The sequence below is a fragment of the Siphateles boraxobius genome, unplaced genomic scaffold (genome assembly GCF_051911475.1).
Source record: "Siphateles boraxobius isolate OS27281-9 unplaced genomic scaffold, OSU_SipBor_1 41, whole genome shotgun sequence".
In the NCBI taxonomy this organism is placed as follows: Eukaryota; Metazoa; Chordata; class Actinopteri; order Cypriniformes; family Leuciscidae; genus Siphateles; species Siphateles boraxobius.
In genome coordinates, this window is record NW_027509042.1 from 37,097,187 (window position 1) to 37,119,377 (window position 22,191).

At 42.1% G+C, this 22,191-nt stretch overlaps 1 protein-coding gene across 4 annotated transcripts; it reads right to left on the reverse strand.

Annotated features, from left to right (window-relative positions):
- Window positions 1-1,167: 1,167 nt before the first annotated feature.
- wdsub1 (WD repeat, sterile alpha motif and U-box domain containing 1) lies at window positions 1,168-21,887 on the reverse strand. 4 transcript variants are annotated; one of them, XM_077199370.1, is made up of 13 exons: window positions 21,845-21,887; window positions 21,084-21,504; window positions 20,406-20,593; window positions 19,166-19,255; window positions 18,988-19,081; window positions 15,406-15,439; window positions 15,242-15,282; window positions 15,050-15,156; window positions 14,330-14,344; window positions 13,821-13,850; window positions 5,749-5,928; window positions 2,495-2,629; window positions 1,168-2,412 (listed from the first exon to the last, which is right to left on the reverse strand). In XM_077199370.1, the coding sequence occupies exons 2-13, from the start codon at window positions 21,479-21,481 to the stop codon at window positions 2,264-2,266; spliced, it is 1,461 nt and encodes a 486-aa protein (XP_077055485.1). In that variant the 5' UTR covers window positions 21,482-21,504; window positions 21,845-21,887; the 3' UTR covers window positions 1,168-2,263. The 4 variants fall into 4 exon arrangements, with proteins under 4 accessions (XP_077055485.1, XP_077055483.1, XP_077055486.1 ...); XM_077199368.1 differs by lacking the exon at window positions 21,845-21,887 and adding an exon at window positions 21,711-21,732; XM_077199371.1 differs by lacking the exon at window positions 14,330-14,344.
- Between the last annotated feature and the right edge of the window lie 304 nt (window positions 21,888-22,191).

The following is a 22,191-nucleotide window of genomic DNA, read 5'->3' on the forward strand; positions in this document are numbered from 1 at the left end:
ATTCATTTACAGCAGAACAAAAAGATAACGCCTATAATTTCATGTCCGAAAACATTGTCTTAAATTTCATAATAAACTCAGACAAGCTCAGTACCGTCTCGTTTTCCATCAGTTTATTTTCATGAATTTAAATGCGTGCAAAGGATTGTGGGTGATATAAGGCCACGAAGGATACATCCAATACACCGTTCAAAACAGGCCGAAAGAAGGACGCGAAACGAAGGCTGCTTCCCAAGGATCCTTCAAGTTGAGATGGCCTTCAGCAACATTTGATGACATGCAGGCTTTGTAGGATGCAGTCTTCAGTTTGAAAAGCACCCATTATGTCCAAAGATTTCAGCCGTGACTCCTTTTCTTGAGCAACTTAGGAGTTCTGCACCGGCACTCGACAGGGCGCTTATTTGGAAATTGAGATGATGCACCTTTATTTTTCTTGCATCCGTTTTGAAAGCCTTGTTACATATGGGGGTACGCCTATGTCGTTTACAAAGCAACCCATGCAGAAAGGTTGGTTATGTCTGGACCGGACACACAAATCTTATTTGATCACTTGCAATTAATAGTGCGGACAGTCTGCCTGATCTGGAGGAGTTCTGATTTGAGAAAAATTTGCCTGCAGTCTGAACACAGCCTAAAGGTCAGAGAGAATCCTCACGCTCATTTGCTGCCGCCTCAGTGGTATGGTAGTATGGATACGTTAGTGTTGTTTTGATGATGCAAAGAGCGAACATTGGACAATGAAACAAACTTATTGTGCTTTACCAGCGGAAACAATGGGAGAATCAGTAGGTACCCTAACGTCCATAAAATCAGAAAAGGTCTGAATACCATACACAAAAAGGTGGAAAGATTTGATGGAGAAAAACCTTAGTAATGATGCTTACTGCTTATTTGTTGGACGAAGCTCTCTAACAGTGTAATTTACAGTAAAAAACCTCAGACGATCGTGTTGATCCACGTTGATAAATGGCAGTGCAGTAGAAAGAAAGTGACGTTAAAAGGCCCGTTTACACCAAGAACAAAAACTATAAAGATAACGGTCCACACGTTCTGTTTATTCTATTCTTTAATATTAAGGTTAAAGATTTGTTTGAAACTCCAGTGATACATGCATCCCTAAGCAATCATCATTAATCAATGTTAAAATAAATCTCAAGCCAAAAAGTCTGTTATTCAACAGGTTTATTTTACTGCTGCATGTTCATCAGACACGTCTCTTAACAGTGCTCTTATATACAGTAATATACTGTACATATGGTTACATCGTAAAGCCATGAAATCCAGTCACTGAACGGTATACATAAGCATCCACTAATAAATCCATAGCCTACCTGATTTTTAAGCATGTGAACTATTTTCTACAAGCAACGTTATACCCTTTAAATGATTAATAGCTCATCCCAAAAATCATTTTATGAAATAAGAAAAAATCAGCTTGAGAATTTCACCTGTATTCAAACATGAGTCATGATGGGAGATACAGAACAGCCGCAGGAGGAATCATAATTATGTGCTACAATCGCTATAATTACTCCAGCAATATGTCCGCTACTGCACAGAAAGGGGATGATAAACATTAATGATGTTTAAGGCCACTCAACACTGCTGTGTTATGATGGAGAATAATCTAGGAGTTTTAGCCTGATTATGAACCACTTACTCTTCAATCTGCATGTGACAACTACCATCACTTTGCTGATGGATGACGGCATGAACCTCCCATCATTGACTATTCTAGTCTGAAAAATACCTTTTTTTTAATGCCATTTGACATTTATGGGAAAGTTTATGTCAGATTGTGTTGCTGATTTTAAATGTTATGTAATTGTGAGTTCACCAAGCAGTTTTTTTCAGGATTCATCTATTCAAATAGATAGGATTTGGTCTTGGATGCCCGAAACAGCTCCCCAGTCACTGCAAATATGGCCGCCGAGTGAACAGACTTTCCTTGAAAGGGACTTTGGTGTAAATAAACAATGGTTATTCTAGCTTAATGCTAATTCTAGTACTCATCTGAACCCTGTTTGGTGACAAAACTTGAACCCCAAGCGATCCCACTGGCTCAAATTACTTTTAATAGGTACTCTCTTTAGCTGTTTGAACTACATTAGTTAGCTTATGTACCAGCATAGCATACAAAAACCCGATTATTGGCCTGATATCTTAGTTTATGCATTCATTTGCCCTTAACCTACATGCATTCACAGTAAATCATGCATTCTTACTCGCCTGACTGATCTAGGGTCAGTATTATCAGAGCTCACTAACAAGTGGTCCATCGGAAAATGGCCATTTTCAGAGTGCGGTTGGGTGTCAGAAGGGTGGTCTGAAGGGGCAGGTTGGTCATAGGACTGGTACGGCTCTTCGTGCTGATCCAGCTTTCAATGGCATCCCGTTCATACGAGTAGCCATCTGCAGGCAGAAAACCACAACAAAACGCTTAACCTCAAAACTAAATGTCCATCAAGCAGGTTAACACCTCTCAGACTCTCACCCGCAGCGATCACTGGGTCCTTCATGATCTCACGTGTGATTGGACAGAGGTACTCGTCGGGAGTGCCGTTAGAGACGGGTGCCATCTTCAAATCCTCGATCTTCTTCATGACTTTACTCCGCAGGCCCAGAGACTCTGAAAGAGCACAAGAACACTTCAACACATCCAATCACAGACAAGTGTGACGCTCAAGTACACGTATCAATACATCTGTGCTAACAGAACAGCGGTGGTTTGGTGTCCAATCCCAGAAGTGTCCCACTCTTTCTGTAAATGCTGGGAACAAATGTAGACATAATGTGCGGGACAGACAATATTATTGAATGTAAGCAAGCAAGGGAGACGGTGCCTAAAAAAAAGGATCAGATAAACGATCAAGAGTAAGAAAAAAAAATACTGTCCACCTCTTTTGCCTCAATTGAGCTCAGTGAATTGAGCACCTAAAGTGTAGCAAGAATGTATTGGTAATTATAAAATATAATATACAGATGAACAGCAAGTGCCCTTATGATAACAAACAACTATCATGTTGGCAAGTGCCCCGCAAATCAACTTTAATGGAATAAGGTTTCATTTTACAGTTGATAATTGAGGTGCAAGATGACACCAGCAGCATATGAATAAATGAGAGAGAGCATACGTCATGTTTTTTTAAATATTTATATATAATATGTTAATCCTTTGGCAACATTGTGATACACAGTCATGCTAATAAAGCTCATTTGAAATTGAAACATTGAAATTGTGCACGTCTCTGCGGTGAGATACAAGAGACATGAAAGAAGCGGCGGCCTCAAATACCCAGTTGAGCAGTCATTATACAGGGTTGCTATTGACGATGGTCATTATCGGGGAATAACTGACCTCAGAATGTCGTGACTGACCAATCTGAATCAAGCATTTCAGAGAGCTCACCCCCCAACCCCGATCTGGACTCGATCTACTCCATCTTTGTTTTGATCGTCGTTCTGAATCCGATTCGGACGTAGCCTTTGACAAACAAGGGATTTTCTCAGCTTTTTGTTCAAAATGTTTTGGTTTTTTTTATGAAAAAAAAGGATGCTTAAAAGCTAGAATAAAAATTGTGTTCTTGTTTAAAAGCAGAGACTGTTCTTTCTTTTGATATATTGTATGTTCAGATATTCATACAACAAAATATTCTGTCTGGCAACTTTTTTTAAAGAACACTTGTGGGGAAGGAGTTACGAGTAAACAACTCAACCACTGGGACATCACACAATTCTGAAACGTGAAACAAAATTAACTTCAAAATAAATGATGAATGACAGTAAATGCTGATCTGTGAGTTATGTGTTTTTTAACTAACACAAAAGTTGGGCATTTTCCAAATATATGTATAAAACAATTTAATAAACAATGATTATAATAAATGTAAAATCACACTATAACTTTATTTATTTAGTTAAAAGAGTGATTGAATGCCAGTTTCCATGGTCAGTTGCTGTCAGATTCCTAGTTTCCCCCTTTAAAACTTGTAATAGTGATTTGCGTGTGTTTGTGGAGTTGAGAATGGCGAAGCAAATATCAATCAGTTGATACTTTAAAAAGCCTAAATTGGATATCCCAATTGTTCTGCAGCAAGAAACCAAGTCTAGCAGTGAATCCAGGTGATTCCTTAAGCACAAACCGAAACTTGATTATGAGTTGATCTCTGGTTTTAACCAGAAGTTTCGTCGTCTCAGACTAATATTGCAGGAGAACATGTAAAGGCAAGTACAAACAATTTGTAAATGTTTATAGTTAAAAAAAATTCATATAATGTTTTGACATACTTGTTAGAGCCATTTTATGATTTGAACTAAAATAGAAAGAGCCATTTTATGATTTGAACTATAAGTCATCGCAACATATGTTTTTACATTACTTTATAATTTAAAGGCAGGGTAGGTGATTTTTTTCCAAAAACATTTTTGTTATGCTGGTTGAAAGTCTCTTCACATCCTGATAGCAATCACTAAGTTAAATGGTCTAAATGTATATAGTCTGTGGAAGATGTTAAATGCAATATTAGAATAAAATGTTTGTCCAATCATTGCATTCAGTCCGATCGCAAAAAATGCAATCACTCGCATTTTTACGTTTTTCAATGGCAACACTATCAATGGCGAAATGAATCTGAAGCAGTCAGGTCTCGTGACGCTTTGCAAACTCTGCTATGTGCGTTCAGGTGTTTTGAAGGAGACGTGGCTTTGGAGACTCTCTGAAGGGAGCGTCATGCTTTCAAAGATAACTTGCTATTGCTAGCCTCTCCGTAAATTGCCTACCCTACCTTTAAGCAATTTCAACTTTCTTTTATAAGTTATACGAGATTCAACTTGATTTTAAGTCAGTTTTAATATAATTTAAGTTGAAATACAGCTAATGTGATTATACTCAATTTGAAGCAGCAACAGAACTTAAGTTGAAATAAGTGACAATTTTTACAGTGTAGTTTTTATAGGTTGTTGTTGTTCGCTGTTTTGAAACTTTGAACTTGAAACTGTGCTGCGTTATATTTCCTTGGTAATTTGGAGTGCTGTTTTCATACTCTACCCTCTTTTATGAAGGCTCACCCCTTGAACATTTCAAGCACTTTGCTTTCTCATTTCAGCAGCCCACCACACGCCACGGCTCAAAACTATCCGCATCTGACTATACAGAGGTAACTGGACTGACTCATGTCCATTTCTGCCAATCTACTACCTTCGTACTGCCTTCACAGTGGGCCGCAAAGAATCAAATCTGTTCAAATGTCATGCTTAACGAAATGGGGTGATTTTACGGTCACAGCAAGTTGGACATCGATTTTTTTTATTTATTTTTTCAGAAGTGCACATTATGATGGGATTTCTTATGTAAATAGCTGCTGGTTTTAGGACCAAAGTGGAACTAATCAGCTTTAATACACACAAACTCTTTTTACATAACTCAACAAATCCCATGTTTACATTCCCCACAATCTCTAGGATTAGCTCTTATGTTGGCCACTTTTTCCATGTTTTTTCCTAAAAATAAAAAAACATGACCCAATCAAGATTTCCTGTTAGGTAATATATAAGGGACATGCTAAAAACCACGTTATATTTATATAACTCCTCATATCATCAGCCGAGGTAACACTTAAAGGTCATTCCTGCAGTATTATTGACGTAAAGTCCAATCTAAATTGGGTACATACATAAAGTAGACATCCAGAGTCTAAAGCAAGGTATGACACGAATACCAATATTGAGTAATGTGTGCTGTAATTTTACCAATGTGCAGCTCAGAGCTGAGGGTTTCCTTGGTGAGAGAGAGCAGCTCCTCTCCATCGATGTTATTGGATTTAAACACGTCAATCACGGCCTCCAGCCCCTCCTCACGTAACCATGCCAACACATCTTCCTCAGACCACTCGCTCACCATCAGTCTGGAGTGTCCACATGACTTCCTTCCTGAGAGACAGCAACAGGACACATGTGTTACCTAGGTATGGGTCAATGACATGATTACATGCTCTTCTCTATTTCCCATCTACTAATTTACGAAAAAGTGCAATTCATGTCCGAGCAAAAGCCTTGTGGGAAGCAGTGTGACATATAATGCAGCTGCGCCTCAGGGTACTACAGTTTGACTCCAGACTTGAGATTTTGTCTGTCCTGACCCCATTGTTTCCGAACTTATTTACGCTGTCTTGTCTAATAAAAGGCCAAAAATGAAACTTAAAAAATGAATGCAATTCATAAATACAGTACAAAGACAGGCAAACACCTCTTTTATGAATACATTCTTAATTTCTGAACTATAATTAATTTAGATGTTTTTCTGGAAGTCAAGCAGAAACAACTGTCTTGATTATTTAATAACGATGATGTGAAAGATTGAAAGAAAAACCTTATTTAATAATTGGGAATAATGTTTTATTATATTTATTAGAAAAAACAACAACAATATTAACAAACTTATCTTACTGCATATTAATATTTGAAAAAATGTGTTCACCAACATGAATAAATATGCAAAAACAAGAAAGAATAAAACCACAAATGACATCATAGAGAGGACACCTCATGATAAGTTTCTTAAAAAATGCATATACATAATATATACAGTATATTATAAATATATATATAGGAAAATCTTTTTACATGATGGTTATAATTCAATTTAAACTTTTCTTGAAAATGGTATTACATATTTTTTTCAAATCAAATGAAACCAACATGAATACAAACAGTAACATTTAAAAGAAAATGTTTTTTTTTTAAACTAGACTTTTTCTTAATGCTCCTTTTTTTTATCATGGACATTCTTATATGTGATAATTGTTCATAAGAATGCAGGTCAACTCTTCTCTCACTGCATCTAATGCATAAATCATGAGGTGGAATGTTCTACACCATGCATCCGCTCACGATGCAGTCATATCATTTGCAGTACTTTGAGTTCCTAGTGTGTGTGAGATGTTATTTTGTTATTCATAATGTAGATCTCATCAGATTTCTTCCACACACAAGCAGTTAAACTAGTCAGAGTATGTAAAGCCCACTAGAGCTCACGGAGTGCAGTGTGTGTGTTTGGACTGAAACTGCAGCTGTGATCCATAACCCCAGAGGGACTTCTGAAGGACGAGAGAAGAATACATCTCATTCTCTTTCCTGTTTGTGTATTCGGTCTGATACTACACCTCTCCTGTGTCTCTGACTCACAATGAGTAATTATTGAACACGGTAGCAGTATTACATGCAGCTAGAGGTGTTATAACAATAGTGTGAGATTTACTTGAACCTTTTATACTTTTTTTTTTTTTTACATTTTCAACTTAATTTAATGTGTAATGTTGCTGTTTGAGCTCTGCAACATTACAAAGCACAAAGTTCACTCCATAGGGAGTTATTCCCTGAACTCTCTGAAACCCCGCGATAGTAGTTGTCACAATATTCCTGCCCAAGACATGTGCAAAAAATGGGCAAGGCTTGGTTGAGTTGAGTTATATTGTGTTGAAACTCACGGTTATGGAAAGGGGGGTGAGATTTCCGAAACGCTTGAATCAGTTGACCAATCACAACACACTATTACAGTCAACCAATCAGAGCACATTGGGCTTTTTGGAAGGAGGGGCTTCATAGAGAGGAAATAAATAAAGCAGATTGACAGACTGGGAAGAGAGATGCTGCAACAATGTAAAATATGTGAAAAATATATGTTCTCTTTCATTATCTCGTGTTCGAGATCCACCTATGGGAAGGGCATCCGTACCTGACCTCTGCAGAAGCTTCCAATTGCACCAAGTCTGGCTAGACAGACAGAAGCGTGCAGCCAATGCCAGGTGAAGCCACACCCCCTTACCTACGGGCATATAACAGCTGGGCGCACTGCTATTCCTCAGTTGACATTCGCTTCTCGCGATCTCTGCATCTCACAGCTCTGTTGATTTTTACACTGCTCACCTCGTGTCTTCAGGAGGACATATCGGCCAGATCAGCCTCCGCCGGACGTGACAGTTGTTTATTTTTAAACTGCTGCTGCTTTACATTCGGAGCCGCCCACGGTGTCGCTATTTTCTCCGTTTCTCCTCACGGCTGCCCGCCACGGATTTCTCCGATTTCTTCGCTGGTATGTCACTGTCTAAGCCTGCAGCCTCTCCAGGGGATAGCCTATCAAGGGCCTGCCCGGCCGCGTGTGGTGCCCTTATCGCGGCTAAGGATCTTCATCAGCTTTGCGTGGTCTGTTTGGGTCCTAAGCACGCTCGGGAAGCCCTGGAGAACCCGGAGAATTGCAGTTTCTGCCTCATGCTGCCTAGGAAGCTGCTTAAACGCCGTTTTAAGGTGGCAGTGACACAGTGCACCGGGCTCAGCCCTTCTGACTCGGACGGGGGACACGGTGATGACAACGCGCTACCGGGGGCCTCCCGGGGCGCAACGTCTCTCATCTGGGCTGACCAGCCCAATCCAGCCTTCCCCGAGGAGGACATCTTCGAGGACAACCTCGCTCTTGTCCACGAACCGCCCGGTTCTGGCGAAGAGGAGGATGCGGCCATTCTTGGGGTTTCAGAGGATGAGGAAGCCATCCCGCCCTCTGGTGTTCCCCAGGCTACCGCCCACGCGGCTCTGCCTCAAGCCATCCTCCTGGAAGTGTTTGAGCGAGCGGCCGCTCGTCTCAACATTGAATGGCCGGCACCTCAGAGCGCCACCGACCAGGAGAGGGATATTTATGATGGGAAAGTGCTGGGACCCCCTCCCATCCCGAGGGAACAACTCTTCCCCATTCTCCCGGCGTGTGCGAAGCACATGAGGAATTATTGGAGCGACCCGCTCAACTTCAAACACGGTCTCACGGGACTCCAGGTTAAGGACATGGCAGCGCACGGTATGGGTAAACCTCCCGCCGTTGAGCCACCTTAACCCCGCTCAGGGCGGGCTGCTCGCTCCCCCTAAGCCGGTCTTGCAACAAGATGGTCCGTTTTGCTGCCTCCGTTCACCAGGCAGCTTATAAGTCCTCGGCCGTGGCTGTCAGGGCCCTTAACGTTTCTTCGCTCCTCTCCGCCTACCAGGAGGAGATCCTCGAAAAATTTGCGCAACAATTGGAAAAGGGAAATCGTTCTGAAACCCTGTGGAAGGAGATCCTCACGGTGAACGACCGCGTCCTCCGTAACGCTCGGCAGCCTGTCCAAGCTTGCGGGCGCTCCATGGCGCTTTCCGTGGTGGGAGAGCGCGCGCTCTGGCTGAACCTGTCAGGACTCCCTGACAGTGAGTAACGGCGCATCACGGGCGCGCCGGTGGAGCCCGGCCGGGCTCTCTTCGGCCCCGCCGTCGCACTGATGCAACAACGGTGTGACGATAAGAGGAAGGAGGATGAGGCCTTCAAGCTTTGCCTTCCCAGGAAGGCAGTCCCACGCCAGGCGCCCCCTGTGCGTTTGCCTAACCCACCGGCTACGGGACGACAGTTTCATCAGGGCAAGGAAAAGCCCCGCAACAAACCACCCCCACGGCAACATAACCCAGCACCTACAAACAGGCACAGGGGTAAGCCCGCTCCCGCCGTGTCCGCGGCCAGGAAACCTGCGAATTCCAACCCCACCGACTCGAAACGCAAGCGGCCTGCCTGATGTTCAGCCGATGGGGGCATCGAGTCCATGTTCACGGGCCGCGAGCCCTTCGGACTCCCCTCCTCTTCTAGGACCCCCGTCCAAGAGACCCAGGGGGTCCCGCGGATGGACCAGCTCACCGCCTGTCAAGAAATGTGTTTTCCCCCCACGTTCAGGGGGCCCTCTGTGAGGGAAAGTTTAAGCTCAGTGACACCACACTGCCCACACTCTGTTCTCCTCACTCTCTCAATAAAGGCTTCGGCCCCAGTGTTTGCCCAACACAAAACACAAAAAAATATGAATCGAATGAATTTGTTTCGGAGAGAAAACCTCTCTCCGCAGAGAGAACTCATCTCACTGCAGAGAGAGAAAATCCCTCCGAACCCCTGCATGTCGCCTCTAGTGTGTCCACTAGATGGCGCCATTGCATCACAAATAAACCTGTTGGTCTCACACAGCTCCGCTCTGGCCCGAGCGGGAGCACTTGCGAGTCACGAAGCGGCTTGGCGAACCGTTCAGCTCCTGAGTGGGTGATGCGTACAGTAATGCAGGGTTACAGATTGCAATTTGCAGTAAAACCCCCGCATTTCAACGGCATTCTCTTTTCTCACACGGAAGAGAACGCCTCTCACATTCTGAAAGAGGAAATTTCATCTCTCCTAAACAAGGGAGCGATTCAGGTGGTGCCCCCCAATCTGATGAACCAGGGCTTTTATTCCCGTTATTTTCTGGTCCCGAAAAAAGGCGGCTCTCTCCGCCCTATCTTGGACCTTCGAGTGTTGAACAAACATTTGAGGAAATACAATTTCGGAATGCTGACACAGGGCGCACTCGCCCGTGCCATAAAACAGAACGACTGGTTCACATCAGTCGATCTGAAAGATGCTTTCTTTCACATAAGCATCTATCCTCCGCACAGGAAGTTTCTTCGTTTCGCCTACCAGGGCATATGTTACGAATTCAGAGTTCTTCCGTTTGGACTCAGTTTGAGTCCCCGGTCTTTCTGTCTGTGCGCGGAGGCGGGCTTAGCACTTCTGAGAATATCAGGTCTGAAAATCCTGACTTACATAGACGATTGGCTCATCATAGCCGAATCAAAGGAGAAGGTGTTGCAGGACACCGGCCGTGTGCTCGCGCACATCACATCACTCGGGTTCCAAGTGAATGTGAGCAAGAGCAATTTCACGCCCAGTCAGAATGTCATTTTTTCCTGGGCTTGGAGTTGAACTCGGTCTCCATGCGAGCGCGTCTCTCTCAAGAGCGCGTTCGCTCTCTGATGAACTGTCTGTCGCAGTTCAGAGAAGGGGCGAAAGTGCAATATCGCACATGTCTCAGGCTGCAGGGTCTCATGGCTTCGTCCACCCAAGTTGTGGCGTTGGGACTCCTGAGGATGAGGGCGTTCATGAAATGGGTTTTGTCACTACATTTCAGCCCGATTCGCGACCTTTGCCGCTCGGTAACAGTGACACGCGCCTGCTCGGCAGCCTTGCGCCACTGGGAGAGCGAAGACTTTTACACACGGGGAACCCCTCTGGGGGCGGTTACGATGCGGAAAGTTTTGACGACAGATGCGTCCTTAACAGGCTGGGGTGCCACCCAGGAGGGCAGAACGGTGAAAGGTCTGTGGCCAAACAGACTACGTTCAGCGCACAAACTATTTAGAGCTTTTAACCATTTAGAAAGCTCTGTATAATTTTCTACCTCGCCTGCAGGGACATCACGTTCTAGTACGGTGCGACAATACCACGGCTGTGGCTTATATCAACCGTCAGGGCGGCATGCGCTCGTCGAAACTCCACACTCTAGCTTACAAGCTTTTGGTGTGGAGCAGATGGGATTTCCTGTCGTTACGCGCAACTCACGTTCCGGGCATTCTGAACAGAGGCGCGGATCTGCCATCAAGGGGAAACCCAATCCACGGAGATTGGAGTCTTCACCCGCAGATAGTGGAAATGCTATGGATGAGATTCGGACGTGCGAGCGTAGATCTATTCGCCTCGCACGAAAAACACCATTGTCCTATGTTCTTCTCTCTAAGGGACATGGACGCGCCCCTCGGGGTAGACGCACTGGCCCACCCATGGCCCAGATTGCTCCTGTATGCTTTTCCTCCCCTGTGCCTGATAATTCCCACATTGGCCAGGGTGAGAGAGCAGGGCCTGTCTCTCATTCTGATAGCACCCAGGTGGACCAAGGCACCATGGCTGGCGGAGATAATTCCTCTATTATACGCCGAGCCGTGGCGCCTTCACGTTCGCACGGATCTATTGTCCCAAGCCAACGGGGAGATTTACCACCCCCACCCAGACAGGGTGGCTCTCTGGGCATGGCCCGTGAGAGGACGAACCTGAACGCACTTGGGCTTTCGCCGCGTGTCGTCGCCACTATTCAGAATGCCAGGGCTGTCTCCACACGGTGCTTATATGGCTGTAAGTGGCAAGTGTTCGAATGGTGGTGCGATGGGCGCGGTCTCATCTTATCGGTGCTCAGTTCCTGATATTTTGTGTTTCCTCCAAGACCTCATGGAAAAAGGGAGATCCTTTTCCACCATTAAGGTCTACTTGGCTGCAATTTCAGCCTGTCATGTGGGTTTTGAGGGCTCTACTGTCGGGCAGCACCCTCTAATCCGCAGATTTATGAAGGGTGCACGCCGCTCCTTGCCAGTCATCAGGAGAACTGTTCCGGAGTGGGACCTCTCCATGGTGCTGGAACCGCTGTCTCAACATCCTTTTGAGCCTCTGGGGAGTATTTCCCTTAAGCTGCTGTCCTTCAAGACAGCTTTGCTCTTGGCCTTGGCATCTGCTAAACGTGTCAGTGAGCTACATGCACTCTCGGTTCACCCCTCGTATACTAAGTTCTCCCTCAGTGGAGATAAGGTTTCCCTTAAGCCTAACCCGGCCTTCATGCCGAAGTGCTTCCCTGCGTTCACTTCGGAGGTGTTGGAGCTGTCCGCTTTTCACCCTCCACCTTTTACCTCTCTAGAGGATCAGAGGCTGAATGCTCTGTGTCCAGTCCGGGCTTTACAGGCATATATGACTAGGACCAACGCTTTCCGGAAGAGCAACCAGCTCTTTGTTTCATGGGCCCCACCGCACAGAGGGAGTCCCATATCGAAGCAACGCCTCTCACATTGGGTTGTGGACGCTATAACTATGGCTTATGAAGCAAAGGGAATTCAGCCCCCAAGGGGCATCAGAGCTCATTCCACAAGGGGCTTAGCCACCTCTTGGGCTTTGTTTAGGGGAGTGTCACTGCAGGACATCTGCTCCGCTGCCAGTTGGGCTTCTCCTCATACCTTTGTGCATTACTACCGGCTGGATATCACCAGAACCTCGGTAGCACATTCGGTTTTAGGGGTGGGGTCTTCTTAGCTCTTCCCTGTAACCCTGTTGGTAAAAAAACAATAAGAGTGAATGGGCCGGCTGGCCATGTTCATTCCTGTCACCAAACATTTACTTCCCTTTATGGGTATAGTTTATGTGCCTTGGTGGGTTGGGGTTACTATCATGTATGTGCCTCATGCATGTTTCATGTCCTGCTTGTCCACAGCAGTTAGGTGTGGCGTCACCTTTGCAGGTTCATGATTAATGGACGTGTCAGGCACCGCCTCTCCGAGTTGACCGTATTTCTCTGGCTTTCAGAACCTCACTGTGAGTGTATTGGGCAATCGGGGAGCTGTCCATGTCTCTCCCATAGGTGGATCTCGAACACGAGATGATGAAAGAGAAAAATAGGTTACTATCGTAACCCCGGTTCTCTGAAACATCGAGTGGAGAGATCCACCAGCTTTGCCCCGCTTGCCGCACGAGAAGCGAATATACTTACTGAGGAATAGCAGCGCGCCCAGCTGTTAAAGGTAGGTAAGGAGGTGTGGCCTCACCTGGCATTGGCTGCGCGCTTCTGTCTGTCTAACCAGACTTGGTGCAATTGGATGCTTCTGCAGAAGTCAGGTACGGATGCCCTTCCCATAGGTGGATCTCTCCACTCGATGTTTCAGAGAACCGGGGTTACGATAGTAACCTATTATTTTTTTTGACATTCAAGCATGAAAACCTAGTCAGGTAAACCTCAAAAACAAAATCAAGACTTTGTACAAATGGCATAATTTATTATTTGGCAGACACTTGCAGTGCATTCAAGGTATCTTTTTTTTATCAGTACAGGTGTTGCTAGAGCAAACTTTTACCACTTGAGCTTGCAGGTGTAAACAAATAAATTCATAAATATATATTTATATATTATGGTCTGGATATCTCTTACCTTCACTGCTGGAAACTGAAGCAGCTTCATCTGAAATGAGGAACAAAAGATAAGTAAGTAAAGTATAACTGAACATTATAATGGGCTTGACTCCCACGTCATTTCACATCATTTAGGGACAGATTTCAGGTTACAAGCAGTCGTCATGCTTATAGTATATTATATAGTCTAAATTATGTTATTCTGGATTAATCTCTTGAGCTTCGTAACAGCAGTAAACAAGCTTTAGCAGTGTATCAGAGAACAATACAAACACTGCTCAGTTTGTATTTTTGTTGTCATGTGTTTTCGAGTGTTTATTTTTTGTGCCCTGAAAGCCAGAATGTGCACATGTAACCCCTCCACCCGGGTCCTTCTCGCCCCACTCTGTGCGGGCCTCGAACCCGGGTCTCCGGCGTGAGAGTCAGGCGCTCTAACAAGGAGGCTAAAGACTACTAGCTGGCCTCCATTACACTTACTGTCTACTAGTTACAGACTAAACAAACAATAAAAACTGGTAACACACTCACCAGGAAAAGATTTGCCTTCAGTTTCAGGAATCACACAGGGGGAAATGACAAGACAGAAAAAGCAAACAATCAACTTGTTGCACTAACAATAATTTTTATAGTTCTTAAAACAAATACTTTGTCATTTGCACTCTCTGTGTATGTATCATTCCTACTCTGCAGTATTTTAAAACCACCATTATATCTTTCAATATACTGTATAAAATATTTTTCACATATATTTTGAAGAAATTGGTGACTAAAGAGTTTTGGGTTCTCACTGACTTCCATTGCATGGACAACATTTTTTTTTAATTGTTTGCATATAGAGCTGCACAATTCTGAATCAATTGAGAATATTATTTTTTTTTTAAATACAGACCACAATTCTGTATGGATAACTAAACAAAATAACAAACTGTTCATTGCTGAAATCTATTTAAACATATTCAATTAATTTGAATGAATTGTTTGTTTAAAATATAGATTGAAATGAATGATTCAATAACTCACTCATGAAGACTTCACTTGTTTCAGTACTGGATGAATTCAGAGCATAATTCAATGATAAATACATTTTTTAATCACTTGTCTCCACCTACTGGTATAACGATGTAATTGATACAAGCGTCAAGCTGGCATAGAAATACTTCCATAAATGAAAGCATTTGGAGATGGGTTACAGAGTTTATAAAGTACTGTATAACAGGACTGACCCGTATTCATTGTAAATGAACCCACCCTGAGCACTGCTGCCATCTTCTACCTTCCAGATATTAACGCTTTTGTCCATGGAGCCGGTGGCGATGAGAGGGGCCGTGGGGGAAAAGGCACAGGCCGTCACATACCTGCCCAACAGGAAGAGACCGACCGACAGGGTTCAACAGCTTAAACTGAGAGTTCAGACCTCAGAAATCATGACTCAGAACTCACCTGTCATGCTGGTTAAGTGTGTAAAGTAAGATGCCTTCGTTCTGCAAAGTAGAACTCATTGTTATAAATGTTATGCTACAGACATCCAAGTGGGCTGAGCTGTCAGTCATCTTTTATATTTATTGGTTGGACAGAAATATACGATGAATATGAATGAGACTCACAGCTTGATACACAGTCACGGTCTTATCCACCGATCTGTGGGAAAAGAGAGAGTGACATTTAAAAGGCATGAGTCAGACGAGCTCTCCGTGGCCTTTATGTGCCGTAAAACTGAGCTTGTCTGCCTGCTGACACATAGTGGATGAAAAATCCATCTCATCAGAGATTATTAGCAAACAGACCAGCGCTCATCTGGTGTTCTTCTCTCTGCTGATGTCTGTGATTACACAGCACCATCCAGTGGAAAACAATGGAAGTGCACGGCAGGATATACATTTACATTATCTGCATTTATGGATTTGGCAGATATTTATATCATCATATATATCATATTTATATTCATTCATGCAGACATTTTTGTTGATCTCTTGAATGCAATGTCCAATCAGAGGTGTTTAAGTTACAATCCATTCACCGCACAAAACGCCCGAGTTTTTTGTTCAGTGATGAGTTCTGCTTGCTCTCGCAAATCCTCCCATTAACAAAGAAAGACAAGGTGCAAGTAAGCGCAATGTTAATGCAGAAAAATACATAGTAGAAAATTATTCATATCAATATATTTTTTCAATTCCATTCCAATTATTTGTTAAAGTAATGACTAAAATGTTTGGTTACCCACATTCTCCAAAATATCTTCTTTTGTGTTCAGCAGGAGAAAGAAAATCATTCAGGTTTGGAACAACTTGAGGGTGAGCAAATGATGACACACGTTTAATTTTTTTGGGTGAACTATCCATTTAAAATAACATTTAAATTATGTAATGTTTACGTGCATCAACTTTAAAATAATGAACTCATTGCACCTTATATCAATGGCAGAACAATCAACAAATCATAACAGAATTAACACTGTTGCAGAACACATCCTAGTAATTAAGTTAAACCAAACTTTTATTTTGGCGGGTTGTAGTGAATAAAAGTTTTGTATTGTTATTATTTATGTAGGCCCAGGGGCGGAATGTTTTTAGTAAAGCCCCGAATATTTTGCTACCTTGTCTCTCTCATAGAGCAAAACAATTAATCAGACAAACAAATGTGAATAAGATTACAGCTGCCGTGATTACCTAATCATGAAAAGTGCATATTACAGTTTTATTTATATTTTTCCCTTTGCATTAAAGGTACTTACAACGTGCTTTTGCAGCGTTGAGCATTGTAGCCAATCACAGACATGTCTGTTGAACGCATCGGCCAATCAGAGGAGTTTAAACGAGTCGCTGTGCTGAAGATGTGTTTTGCGCGAGCTCACCTAGTTCTACACTTTTCGCAAACCTGTCATTATTATTGACAATAACCTTAAGATGCAAATAAGAGATTCACGGCAATGTATTTGATATTCTTGATGCTGCTCTGATGCACTCCATTACGCACCGCTCTGTTTGTTGGATGACAAAAAGTTCAGCGGTCTAACGTTAGCTCATCAATGTCAAAATGATTAAAGAATGCGGGGCTTATTAGCGTTCACAGAAGGATGTTAACAGTGAACGAACGCCTGGTAAAATGTAAGAAGATAAAGATTTAATATTTGACAACTGTAATTATTTCATTAATACAAAAAGCCTTTCTTTTTCTTTATTCCCTTAAATCGCTTTTATAATCAATTCGTTAATTTAAATAAAAATACCCAATTTTAGTTTGGGCTAAAGCCCGAATATCCACTGTCTGACCCTAGAACCGCCCCTATTTTAGCATCAAATTAAATCCTGAATCGTTCTCAAAGTGACTCATATCTGGAGATTAGGCCTACGCTCTTGTGTAAAGGCAAAAGGCTCATACATTTTTACTCATGCTAGGCCTATGCCGCCTATCAAAGAGAATGAAAGCCCGTGTCCGCCATATAAAACTATAAAAAAGGTAGGTTAATTCAATTGTGACTTTTTTGTATTCAGTGGCGGAAACGGGTTTCCATTACAAATGACATAGGCAAGCTAAGTTACTAAACGTCTTAAACAATATTAATTAAAAAAAGTTTAAAATAAACTGACGGGGAAAAAAAATAACTGAAAATTTTAAACCTAGCCTCTTAGCTTTGATTTTACAACTAGGCTACTGTAACGTATATTCGCGGATTCACTCTTCTCTCTGGATATGCGCGCGCGTTTGAGGGGGGAGAGAAAGCGAGAGCTGGTGCGCTCTGCCAAGATTTTCCCCGATGGACTGGATTCCGCGATTCCGTTCATAACGCCGCCTTCACACTGGCAGTTGAAATCAGCTCCGTAATACGCAATACGCCCCCAACGGACGTCGTACTACACAGTGAAAAGCGTCGGAAGCGGGTAGAACAAAAATGGCGGAGAGATTAGAAAGGTTGATCCTGTCAGTTCTGTATGATCTCTCTGATGAGGGTTATAGAGATATTAATAGGAAGGCTCCTGCGTGTGGAAAGTTGCTCAGGACGTTGACATATCAGGTCGGCTAAAAAATGTGATATAGTGGCATAATTTATACCACTATATCATATTTAGTTCGATGTCTGCCTACAATTTAATTGTATTAACTGCCCTAATAACGTTAGCAAATCATGAAAATAAAAAAATGACATGACAACTTAACTTTTAATAAAATAAACAATGATTTTCTAATGATAAGAATTCAGGTTTGTTTATCAGTATCATAGCAACGCTAACTTCCGCTGGAATTGTCGGATAGGAACCGTCCGTAGCTCTTCGCAAGAGTTCAATTTTTTGAATGCATCCGGATGACCAACGGACACGATTTTCTTCGCACCGCACTCGGTCAGACCTGTTTCGGACCCATTCGCATGCGGTCTGCGAATCTCCATAGGAAATGAATGACTTCCGGTCGTTTCGGACCCGTATCGGAGCTGATTTCAACTGCCAGTGTGAAGGCGGCGTAAGGTTCTAAAATTATTTCGCGGACCCCCTGGCAACGTGTCCGCGGACCCCACTTTGAGAACCACTGCTCTAGGGAATCACCCGTTTAATAAAACACCAAACAGAGGACAGCCTCCAGGCAAAAAGAGAACTGGTAATAAAACAAGAATCAACATTGGGTTAGCTTTTCGGAGATGGCGAGAACCTTGGGATTTGAAATGTTGTAAAAGCAAAGCGAAGATGGCGTTTTTATTACTCAATAAGTGAGTAAGATATTTTATTAAACAGATAATTTGTCAAATGTAGCTCTCTAACAGAGTTCATTGTAAAGCATTATCTATTTTGAAAGGTCATTTCATTGTGGTTGTTGTAGCGCTGTGCTGGAATTTTTTATTTTTTTAAAGGAAGTACCATGTCTATTAATGGGTATAGCTACAGTAACGTATTCAGCTAGTCAGCTTGACATCTTTTCCATCTAAACTGGTTATATCTCTTAAGCCTAGTAGTGAATGTTTTTTGAACACTAAACCGGAATTATTCGCACAGTCGAAGCACAATCAAAACAATGTTCTTCTGCAAAATGCATGCAGTTTTGTTTTTAAACGCTAGAGGACCGAAAGTTACATAGTGTAGTAAGTGTACCTTTAAATTAAAGGTTCTTTGTTAATAAAATACTTTTTGTATTGAAGTAAAAAATTTGCCCTAAAGTGGTTGTGTGTGTTTGTGTGTGTATGTGTGTGTGTTACTGACCCTGACACCAACATCTGTCCATCAGCAGAGTAAGCACAGGACAGAACCGGAGCAGACTGACCCGCCAGAGTGTGAGCCAGCTGCATCTTAATGCCTGTGGATCAACAAACATCATTAATCACACACACATTCACTAAATACACAGAAGGAAGAAAAAGGCAGGTATCAGATGTGCTACCTGCAGCAGACAAAAGAGTAACAATCCATATCTTCAACAGACTGTCCTGTCCACATGAGGCCAGCTGAAACTGAACACAGCCATCTGTGCCTGGGAAAGACAGAGAGAATTCATCATTTAGTTTTATTAACAAGTCAATAATCTACAGAACATCAAAATAAATATTAGAAAAGCTATTTTGAAACTATTTTGCAGATTGTCAAAGCTACAAGATAGTAAAAACTTAAAGTAATCAAGTTACAGTCTAGTTCCCCTTTTGAAAAAGTAGTTACTATCATTCAAAGGTTTGGGGTTGGTAAGAATTTTTAAAAATGTATTTGAAAGGAGTCTCTTATGCTCACCAAGGCCACATTTATTTGGTCAAAAACTTTAAATGTGACCAAAGTTATTTGGTCAAAAACAAAATTTATTTACAGTAAAACTGATATGGTGAAATATTAATTTAAAATTACTGTTTTCTATTTTAACACATTTTGAAATGTAATGTATTCCTGTGATCAAAGCTGAATATTCAGCACCATTACTCCAATCTTCAGTGTCCCATGATCCTTCAGAAACCAGTTTAATAGGTTGATTTGCTGTTCAGGAAACATTGAAAAGAGTTGTGCTGCTAACGATTTTAGTGGAAATTGTGATACAATTTTTTCAGGATTCTTTGATGAATAAAAAGTTCAACAGAACTGCATTTATTTCCAATAAAAATCTTTGTAAAATGTCTTTACTGTCACTTTTTATCAGTTTAATGCATCCCAACTGAATAAAAGTATTAAATTCTTTTTTTTTTTTACTAAAAACAGAAAAAATGTATTGACTCTTTTGCCTTTTAAATGGTAGTGTGCATTCAATCCATTTAAAATCTCTTTAAAAAGGAATACCATCAGAAGACATTTATTTTTACATTCCGAAGTATCTGGCCAACAATGCGAATTAGGGTGACAGTGTTAAACAGAATATAAATTTACAATGAATTAAACTAAAAACACTTTAATAAAGTTGAGTCGAAAACATAATATGAAGAGTGGCATTTATCGAATATTTTGATAGAATAAAGATACTGGGACTGAAATAATTGGCGAATTCTATATTTCAATAAACTAAACTGTATAGTTCACATTTAAATAAAAATCTGACTATGAATCTACATTTAGTAGAGTGCGTCTGATTATTACTTAAGCTCGCTCAGATACAGCAATGTAGTATTTGGTAACTTGTCGGAATAATTCAAATCTAGGAGTCCTACCCTTCATTATCTGAGGAGCAAACTGACAGCAGGAGACCCCGAGGTCATGGGCGTTCTTCTCCGCATGGAGATGGTTCATATCCAGGTCCCACAGTCGCAGGTCACCATATGTGGAGCCGGTGACAAACAGCTGACCGCAGGGAGTGAAAGAGCAGGCCACTATACTGGTGTCAGTCACCGCACCAGTCCTAAACATCACCATTCACAAGTGTCAATCAAACAGTTTGGTCTGGGGCAGTGCAAAATAAATATATCGTCTATACCAGAGGTCTTCAATCCTGCTCCTGGAGGGCCACTGTCCTGCAGAGTTTAGTTCCAACCCTAATCAAACACACCTGAATCAGCTCATCAAGCTCTTCAGGATCGCTTGACTATACAAAGGCAGGTGTGCTGAAGCAGGTTGGAACTAAACTCTGCAGGACAGTGGCCCTCCAGGAGCAGGATTGAAGACCTCTGGTCTATACCATCATACAAAAAGATTGAATTGAACATTGAATATCTAGACCAGCAATGGAAAGTTACCAAATATACTAATTGTAATTTACATTAATTTTTAAATTTACAATTAAACATTTACTTGAACTTTAGCTTAAAGTTTACTAAAACTTAACATTTAAATTTGACTGTGAGGGTCAATTATGAATTAAATCACAGAGATACAAAACACAAGTGATGTACCTGCGCAGTGTCCTGGAGGTAAAATCCCACAGCGCAATGGTCCCATCGGACCCTCCAGACACCAGGTACGATGACCCTGGAGAGAAGGCGCACACCCTCACCGGACTCCGGCCCGGATGCTCCAGAATGACCTCGATCTCTCCGGTCTCCATCGACCACACCACGGTGGTGGCATCGGTGGAGCAGGAGGCCAGGTATTGACCGCAGGCGCTGAAGCAGCAGCAGTGGACCCCGTAGCCGTGCCCGGTCAGCGGGGAGAAGGGCAGCTCGCTGAAGTCTCGGCTGGAGTAAACACGCACGCTTTTGTCCGCGGAGCAGGTGGCCAGCAGAGAGCCGGAGAAAGCACAGCAGTTCACATCATCTCGATGACTTTGTAAGGTGCAGATTAGAGACACCATGTTTATGTCTTGTTGTCGTGTCCCTTTAAATACGCAACAAGAGGAAGTCACTTAAGTTACATAACTTAATGGACAAAACAACATACTGTAACTCACATTTAGCCTTTCTCATTCTAAAAGCGAGACACATTATTTAACAGTGAAACCACTTCATTTAACAAACCTATTTTTTTTCCACTTCACCTTTTTATTTAAAAGAGACGGGGGGGGGGGGGGACGTGTTTAATACCTCTGAAGTCAATCCCAAAAAATATCCTTCCTAACATTATCATGTTTAATAAACTAGTGTTACATTCAAATATATTTTATGTATTATCACTGCTTATGTTTATGATATAATATAAGCGGTGTTTGTAGACCTACCTCCTTCGCACACTTCCTGGTTCTGTCACGTCACTTTCAAACCACGTGGTTTTTGTTTACTGTGGCGCGTTTAGGTTTGTGACTTTATCGGATTGGTTTAAATATATACATTTAAACGTTACTTTATTTGACGTGGAACCCTTTTCACTTTGTATGAAAATATTTGTACACGTTAATGTGTTTTAATTAAATTACATGTAAATAACTATGTAATTGTATATAATAATAACATTATGAATAATATAGGCCTAGGCATGCATATATTTGTTCTGTTTCTTTGTTCTGTTGAACACAAAATAAGACATTTTGAAGAATGTTGGTAACCAAACAGTTGATGGACCCCATTT